Source organism: Capsicum annuum, chromosome 8 (genome assembly GCF_002878395.1).
Source record: "Capsicum annuum cultivar UCD-10X-F1 chromosome 8, UCD10Xv1.1, whole genome shotgun sequence".
Classification (NCBI taxonomy): domain Eukaryota; kingdom Viridiplantae; phylum Streptophyta; class Magnoliopsida; order Solanales; family Solanaceae; genus Capsicum; species Capsicum annuum.
This window is the reverse complement of record NC_061118.1, coordinates 157,760,648-157,770,002: the sequence shown is the minus strand read 5'-3', so window position 1 is coordinate 157,770,002 and position 9,355 is coordinate 157,760,648. Positions and strand designations below refer to the sequence as shown.

The 9,355-nt window shown below is 36.6% G+C and overlaps 2 protein-coding genes across 2 annotated transcripts; both read right to left on the bottom strand.

The window, feature by feature from the left end:
* Positions 1–1,671: 1,671 nt before the first annotated feature.
* On the bottom strand, positions 1,672–2,181 carry LOC107879404 (CBS domain-containing protein CBSX5). Its single transcript, XM_016726449.1, has one exon. It carries the CDS (start codon positions 2,179–2,181, stop codon positions 1,672–1,674), a length of 510 nt encoding a protein of 169 aa, XP_016581935.1.
* Positions 2,182–3,385: 1,204 nt separating this feature from the next.
* LOC107879869 lies at positions 3,386–5,657 on the bottom strand. Its single transcript, XM_016726801.2, has 3 exons — positions 4,881–5,657; positions 3,863–4,783; positions 3,386–3,781 (listed from the first exon to the last, which is right to left on the bottom strand). Exons 1-3 carry the CDS (start codon positions 5,655–5,657, stop codon positions 3,386–3,388), a joined length of 2,094 nt encoding a protein of 697 aa, XP_016582287.2.
* Positions 5,658–9,355: the final 3,698 nt, after the last annotated feature.

Sequence of the window (9,355 nt, the reverse complement as noted above, 5' to 3'; positions counted from 1 at the left end):
GCCGTTATATTTTAGGAGCAAATATACCCCTTTAACCGTTAAGTGACTTGCTGGAAATTTAGAAGTCTCTTTTTGTTTTTTGTTTTTAATTTTTAATGGCCACATAAGTAAATAATTGCCACATAAGCAAAAAAAAAATAATCAACCTACTCTTTTATACTTGACCCGACCCTAAATCCGACCCAAGACCCATTTTAATCACAGTAAAACCCTAACCCATTTCACGTTTCTTCTACGCAAAGCAGCTTATTGTAATACCCTAACCCATTTCACCGTTTCTTCTACGTACGCAAAACAGCTTATTGGAACGCTGCAGAGGATAATTTTCCTGCCCTTTAGAGTCTTTTTTTATCACATTGCTTGAAGCTAAGATAAATCCCAGTAGAATTTGCAAATATTATGACACTACAAATGATTGAGTTCAGTGATTTCTTTGCTGAGCTGAGCACATCTGCAGAGTAGATCCAACAAGAGCATATATTTTTTTGCTGGTATTCATGAAAGATGGAGGCGGACCAAGCTTATTAAAATTATGTGTGAGGATATATGTAGGTTGAATATAAAGAGGACTCATGAATTGTTAGAGGCTAATACTTAATTCCCCAGTTCTCAAATATCTTTGCTTGAATAAATTGAAACTACATGCTTTGGTTTGTTTTCTTGATGAACTCAATTGAGACTTTTTCAAGATTAGATCTGATTCAAGAAAAAAAATTGAACAGATTCATATTGACAATTTCGCAGCCCTCTCTGTTGCATATACAATTAAACAACTAATGTAAGAAAGTGAGTTAATTTACACAGAAGGACCTGGATACTAGAAGAATGTTCTCATAATTGCTTCCTTAAGACATACTCTCTACTTTGAAGTTTCTGTACTCGTAAGACTTTGGTGAAATTAAGTCATTTTGACTATTATATCAAATATCAAAGATAAAGACTTAAACTTTATGCAGGTGGTTTACTGATCCTTATATACCTATGGTTGTTTGTGTTGTACTTTTTTGTCACTATTTCTGAGTATATGAATTTACCTTTCCTTTAGATATCCCTCATATGTTATCTTTGGCATGAGTTCACTTATCAAGAATCAAGATTGTTTGGTGTTCAACCGTATTGCTTTTTCATCGTAGTTGTAAGTTAGTTTAATAGGCAATATACCTCTGCCACAATTCTTATCATTGCCTTGAGCTTATTTAATATTCACAGAAAAAAACTGAAGGTCTGTTTATCTAGAGATCTGGAAGTAATATAATTTTGTATAGAGGAGCTGATTACAAGTATTCATATTTCTCTGAAAGTGGGGCACCTGGGGGAGGACAGAGCATACACAAACCTTATTCCAACCTCGTGGAGAAAATAAGACAAAGAACGAGTTCTAAAAAATCTAAACACAAATTATATCCTAAGTGGCTCGGACTCTTCAAAAATGTCTACGGTTGCGCATCGCATCCTCCAAAATAAGAGTATTTTTCAAGGATCCGACACGGGTGCATCAAGGTTTTTGGAGAGTTTGAGCAACTTAGATTACATCAATCACCATCAAAAAGATCTTTTGCTCAAATAATCATGTAAAATATATAACTTATAATAGTCTGCAATATATTAGTCTACTTATATATATGGATGGATACAAGCAGGTCTTATTATTGAGTTGATGAATTCTCCATTTCAGGTTTGCAACCTTGCATTTGCAATACTCCGAAAAACTTTCAGGATTACTTTAAATTTTACGACTCCAACTAAATCATGATCCTCATCGATGACCCAAATGGAACTCGCATGATGTGCAAGTGCTTGAATTAGCACAGCCACCAATGAACTCCCTGGATAACAAGTTATGGTGTCTGACCATCTTGCTGAATATCGTCCTGACACGTTTCTGCTCAACCTCGACTCATCATTAGAAGAACAACTCGAAGCTAAAGATGATGAAGACAACGCTGAAAATTCTTCATCCATGAGTTCCATCCTTAGGCCAGGTTTTTTCTCTTGCAACCTCATTTTCAATAAACCAATCAAGTTCTTCGGAGGACCACCACAGTCGATGTACGCCATAAGATCACCAGATGAAAGAATCGTGATTTCTGCTGCAACAGCTTCATCGCAGTAGGCAAGAGTGGAAGATGAGATTTCCCCTATTAGTATTTTATCATCATCGACAACATTATTCAACTCCATTATGATGTGTTGATTTGCTTGTGTAGTTGTGAATTGGTATAACTAGGTTCTGAATGCCTTCAATCATGTAATCTATTGCTTTTAGCAAGCTGAACAAAGAATAGTAGTAATTTCAGAACACAAATTATGCATCATTCTACTCTACTCGCTCTCAGTCTGTTTCAATATTAAATAATACATCACATAAAATAAATTATGTTGTTGTCAATGAAGCGGGTTGAGAACCGTATGGTCTCATGTTCAAATCTCAGTAGAGGTATTGCTGAAAAGACTGTTATTCAGGATGATTAGCAATTACACACCACTTCAAACCAACTCACTCTAGAAAATGAAAAATTTTCATAGGTTAACCATCATGAACAAAAAGAAAATAAAAGTAGCAGGGAACTGCAACCAAGAATGAAATAAGAAAACAAACAACAGGCAAGACCAGAAAGTTAAACTTTATCAAATACTCAAATGTGATTGCAAAAGAGAAAACTCACAACAAGAACAAAGAACTCCTCAAATATGCGCACCAGAATGAACAGAAAGGACCAGAAAGTGGGGTTTCAAAGAAGCCATTAAGATTTACTTGCTTGGATTGGTGTTATTCATGGTCATGATCGTAATAGAAAAGGTTGAAAATAAATTATTGTACTAACAAAGGGACAATATTTACACAATGAGCAAACTTCACAATCATCAAAAAAGAAAAATAAACCTTACAACCAAAGTAGTAATTATCATGAGAACAACACAGTTGTCCATGAACTATTACTGTTTACTAGTAAATATTTCTGTATTTCCTCCATCCCTTGTTTATTATTTTTCCTTTTATTTGTTGAAAATTGAACCTTTACCACATAGTACAACATGAAATATACACACAAAAAAGTGTGTCAATTAGTGTTCTCGTAAATTAAAACACCGTAATAGGAAGGATAAAACAGCAAAAAATCTGAATAAAAATGCCAAAAAACTGGACAAAAACAGTAAAAAAAATAGGATAAAACAACACAAAAAGGCAGTAATATTATCCATTCATTCATTCAACTAACCAAAAGATAGTGTCATCAATACCATTCAACAAAAAAAAGTTACTTCCAGCCATATAGTTTGTCAACCAACTATGATTAACCACCAAAAAATTAAGTCAAAAATAAATATAGAAATCCAATTACTTCACAGAAAAACACCACCAGGTGCAAGTACTTATTTGCCTTTAACTCCCATTTTGGTTCTTCTTTTTTTTTGCTTCCATTTGTAATTGTCCAGAAGAGACTGCTTTTTTCCCCTTCCAGGTTGTCTTGACTGGAGAATAAGACAGATTAGTTGGCACTGAAACACCAGTGTGATCTCCAGTAAAACTAATTTTTCTTGTACCAGTTGGAACACTTCTTGCCATCAACTTCTCAACCCAAGATTTAGATTCAGGATATACCATTGGCCTTAGGGGTGGATCTTCTTCATTTCCAACATTGGGACCATATGGTTCAAAATCTTGCGTTGCAACTTGTATTTGTTGAAGATCATCTTCCTGTCCTACTATTCTTGATTGCGAATTGCTTTCCATCATTGGACTTTTTCCTTTCATTGATGCATTTTCAGTTGACTTTTCCTACAAAAATATTGTCAATAATTATGTTGTTAATCACATAAGAATTAAAAATATGTTGTAAATAAGTATTTTGCAGCTCACCTTGCAACAACCTTTTGCATTTTGATTTGATTCGTCACAATTACGACATGTCATTTGAGTGCCCTTTCTAGACTGTGACCATTCACCCTTCCTTTTTCTTGCCTTATCAGGCTCTCTATCCCTCTTCCATTTAGGTCTTCCAACTTGTTTCACAACATCAGGAGGCAACATTGCATGAGAAGCCTCAACCTTCCAAGACCTCTCACCCCTTACGGGCTGCATCTTGTGTTTGTAGGTCAATATGTAAGCCTCCTTGGTATACCACCAATGAATTTTAGTTTCTGGAATCACCTTTTTGTGTATTAATACTTTAATGGCATGAGGGCAAGGAATACCTGATAAATCCCAAAGTCTGCAAGTGCACTTTTTGTGCTCTAAATTAACAGTGTGTCTATCTTCTCCATCAGAAACCTTATACCCCCAATATCCATTAAATTCCACCTTACATCTATGTGCAATAGATCTCCAGTCATTGAACAAATTCATGCATTCTGGACTAACACCATTAGCACCCCAAGTCTTTGTCTTATTTTCATTTTTCACTAACAGATTCATCACTTTCACTCTTATCTTTTCTAGCATCTTGATTATTGGCTTACCTCTAGGCACCAGGATCCATGAATTGAATGACTCAGTGAAGTTGTTGTCAACCGTCATATTCTTACACTGAGTATCAAAATAAGCCCTACACCATGCCCTTGGTGGAAAATTCACCAAATCCCTCGCAGCTTCTTCTGACAATTGTCCCAACTTTTTCAACTGGTCCTTGAATTCTTCATCATATGAACTCCATGAACACCACCACATAAGCTTCCTCATTTCACCACTCCTCCATTTTTTACACCAATTACTCTCAACATGTCTCATACAGAACCTGTGGTGAGCTCCAGGCAACACTTTGTCAACAACATCCACCAATCCCTATAATTATAAAATAAAAATTAAATAAAAGAGAAGTTATTTAATCATGAAACAAGAATATTGAAACTAAAATTTAATATAAAAATGAGAAACTTACTTTTTGCATATCTGAGGTAAATGTGGTTCCAGCACCATCTTTAAGGTCCAAAGACCTTTTCAATAGCTCTATGAACCAGCTCCATGTCCTGCTGGTTTCTTTGTCCACTATTGCCCATGCTAGTGGATAGAAACTATTCATACAATCTTGTCCTAGAGCAACCAACAACATACCCTTACATCTACCTTTCAAGAATGTACCATCAACTCCAATAAGTGGCCTCAATCCACGTTTCCAGCCTTTCTTCAGAGCATCAAAGCATAAGTACATTCTTAAAAATTGTGTTTTTCCTTCTGCTAAGGCATCCTTGGAGATATTTATCACAACATCACTTTCAGGATTAGACCTCCTAATCTCTTGTGCATAGGCCTCAAGTTTATTGTATTCATCTATAAAACTACCTTCCAACTTCTCAAGAGTCATACGCTTAGCCCTTTTTAGTTTGGATTGACACACATTTAATGTAAAATTATTTTCAAGTTCTCCTCTCATGTCTTTGACCTTATACTTGGGGTTATTTTGAAGCTTATTTCTGAAGTATTTGGCCAAAGTGGTTGAATCAGCTCTAGGGTTAAAAAAGGCCTCTTCACAAGTGTGATTGTTGATTAAAGTCTTGATCTTGAACCCTTCAGTTTTGCCATCTTTTGAAATCAAACACCTAAAAGGACACCCCTCTTCACAACCATATCTACTCCTCTTTGTATCACCCTTTATTATAGTTAAAGCCCTTTTGCTAGCTAATGCATAATAGTTGACAGCCTGTCTACCTTCTTTCATGTCCTTAAATGACATACCTACATACAATTCCTTATAGTTTTCCAATCTATCACTTACTACCCTTCCCCTTTCCTTGCTAAGCCTTCAACCCCTCATAATCATATTCCTCACCCTCATAAAGATCAAAATCAACAGAAGAACCAGCACTATGTTCACAGTCTGTGCCAACCTCAACATTTACAAAATCACTTTCAGTATGGTGTGTGATATATTGAGTAAAGACTGTTAGTTCACCCTCCTCCACAACAAAAAAGTTGATGACTTTAAATTGTTCACACAATAAGCTGAGAATAACCCTAATGCCACTATCTCCATCTACAATATAATACTTACCCGAGGGCCCAGTCACTAGCAATTGTTTAACTTGTGAAAGTCCAAGCCTTAAAGTAAACTCATCACGTATATCTTTATGACTCAGCAATTTAGGATCAAAACGATGCCACAAGTGCACAAACTTTTTATTGTAGACAAGCTCAGGTGAAATGATCCAACTACCCCCATAATTGAACAGAATATCAACTTCATCAATCATCCTTCAAATGCACATGAAAGAAATAGTAAATACACAACAAAATTATAGGGTCCACATTAAATCAAACACAGAAATAGAATAAACAAAATTCAATAAGAACATATACATAGTAGGACCACCAAAAGGTACAAAATTGATCCTATAAAGACATTAAAAAGCACACTATTTTTCCTTAAACAATAAATTTCATGAGAGTTTGACAGACACAATCGAATCTCCTCACACATCTCATTAAGTCGACTTTATTAACTCTGTAAGAACTTTGGTGATAGATGAAAACTGCACAAAGTAATAAAGAATACACAACTCTAGTGATCCCCAAGAAAAAATTGAATATCGTCCGAAGAAGAAGAAAGCGAAAGTCGAAGATGATGCATTTAGGCGATGGCTTAAAATTACCTGAGGCTTTGAGCAAAAAAATTTTACCAGAACCAACCAACAAGCTGCTTTGCGTAGAAGAAACGTGAAATAGGTTAGGGTTTTACTGTGATTAAAATGGGTCTTGGGTCGGATTTAGGGTCGGATCAGGTATAAAAGAGTAGGGTGATTATTATTTTTTTGCTTATGTGACAATTATTTACTTATGTGGCCATTAAAATTAAAAAAACAAAAACAAAAAGAGACTTCTAAATTTCCAGCAGGTCACTTAACGGTTAAAGGGGTATATTTGCTCCTAAAATATAACGGCGAGGGTATATTTGGACCAAATTCATAACGGAGGGCATATTTAAACTTTTTCGCAAAGTTTAGGGGCATATTTGACCCTTTTCCCTTAAATTAATCATATTATTTATTATTTATGTTTTTTTATTGTGTGTTCTAAAATTATTATTGCACAAGTAAAGATGCATAATCTGGGGATATATATTTCATACTATTATATATTACCGTTATAATAGAGCAATTCATTGTACTGTTCCCCACTTTGGAATTTATCGCTCCTCTCTCTCTCTAGATTTCCTCCTCATTTTGGATTACTTCTCTCTTCGATGCTCCAAAATCCAAATCCACAACCCCCCTTTCATTTTCCAGGTTATTTTTTCATCTCTTTTATCCATCTGGGTGTCAATCAATTTGCAAAATTATTGTACTTACTTGTTTCTGTTACTTTTTTTCTGTCATTTTTATCTTAATTTTCTTTTCGGAAATTATCATTTTCTTACTCTTTAGTGAAATAATCTGCATTTTTTGTTATTATTTTAATATTGTTTCATTTATTGATTTTTGTGAATCCAGTGTAACGAATATGGCAAATGAATTGGGTAACTTTCTTGATCATTTGATTTTTTGGGGGAAAAAAAAAGATGAATATTCAGATCATATACTAATTTGCTACTTCAACAACAACAACATACCAGTGTAAATACACGAGTTGGGGTTTGGGGAGGTTAGTGTGTGTATGCAGGCTTTACCCCTAATTAAAAAGGTAGAGAGGTTGTTCCCTATAGGCTCTCGATGCAGAATGGATTTTGCTACTTTAGAGGATGTTTACTGTACCCCCGACTCAGGATGAATTTTGCCACTTTGACTTAGATTATTTCTATAATCCCTTGGATCATGCATCGCGTCATGCTCCCAAACAGACTTTTTCCCCAGATAGTAAAGGCTGCTGTAATAGTTAAGTTCGTGCCTGTCCATGTGTAACTAGACTGGTAGAGTGTTGTATTCTAGGAATGCATGGCCCTTTGTCGACGGATGCTTATTGGATTCTCCAAAAGTAGTACATTTTTGGAGAATCCGACACGGTGCGGCAACATATTTAGAGAATCCGAGCAATGTGGCCTTTATTAATGTTTGTTTTATATCTGTTCTTGATCCCCCCTAAAAATGCTTGTCTTTTACATCTGTTAAAGTAAAATGCACCTCTGCTACCTTTCAATAAATAAATATAATATATAATGAGTAAAATGGGGGCCTATGCTACGTTTCAATAAATAAAATGGACCATTGCTACCTTTCAATAAATGAATATGTAATGAGTAGCAAAGGATTGTTGTTCATCCACTAGAAATCTTTTTATCATAAAGCAAAAATTTTTTGCACACTGGAAGCTGGTGTCGTTATTGAAGATTCATCTGCTAATGTGGTTCATAACTTCATATATTTTATCTCAATTGATTATTGGTTTATATCGTGTATCAGCATGGCTGGCCTATGAATAATGACTTTGTGTCATATGAGTCTCTCAGAGAAGTGTTTGCTTGAATTCACAGTGATGGATTAGAAACAGAATGGCCTTATGCTAAAGTACTTCAGAACATGACAAATTTGTAGTGGCTAGAGTACTCGCTTTATTGTTCTGCAAGTATTTTTCTTGTTTCTAAAACCTCTTTTCATCTTTCAGTGCCGTCTTACATAATCTGTTGCCATAACCACGGTCATGGAGCTGACATGCGGGGCTGTTCCCAGTCTCCTGTAGTACCCGAAGGTATGAGTATCAGATCTCAATGTTAACTGTGTAGATAAAAATATACTTCATTTAATTTTTATTTTATTTTTTAACCGTGGTGTCCGGGACAGCTTGCACTTACCTCGACTAAATCCACTGGATACCTGCCTCCTCCCTCTAAAGGTACCATAAACTCTGTCCTCTGAGGATTAGAATAGATGGGAAGAAACCACCTAGTGTATTGGGAAGAAAAAGGGTCAAAATTATTTCACTTTTTATTGGGAAAACTATGTAAAATTAAAGTGTGTAAAATGACTAAGAAAAATGTAAGCATATACGAGAATGTAATTAAGTAATAATTTTTAGGTTTTCTAATATAAATAGGGAGAGGGGTTCTGGGCTCAAGCGGGGGAGTGAGGGGGTAGGTCTTGGGCTCGGGCGCGATCCCGAGTCTAACTAATGGGAGGGAGGCTCGGGCGCAGTCCCGAGTCAGGCGGGGAAGGGAGCCTGGGCTCGGGCTCGGTCCCGAATTCAAGTGGGGGGCTGAGCTCGGGCTAAGGTGCGATCCCGGATTCAGGTAGGGGAGGGAGAGGTCTGGCCTCAGGCGCAGTTCCGGGTCCAGGCAAGGAGAGAGAGGCCTGGGCTCGGTTCAGGGTCCAGGCGGGGGAGGGGGGCCTGGGCTCGGGCGTAGTCCCGGGTTCAGGCGGGGGAAGGGTGGCTGGGCTCGAACACGGTTCCGGGTCCAGGTGGGGGAGGGGGGCCTGGGCTCGGGCGCGG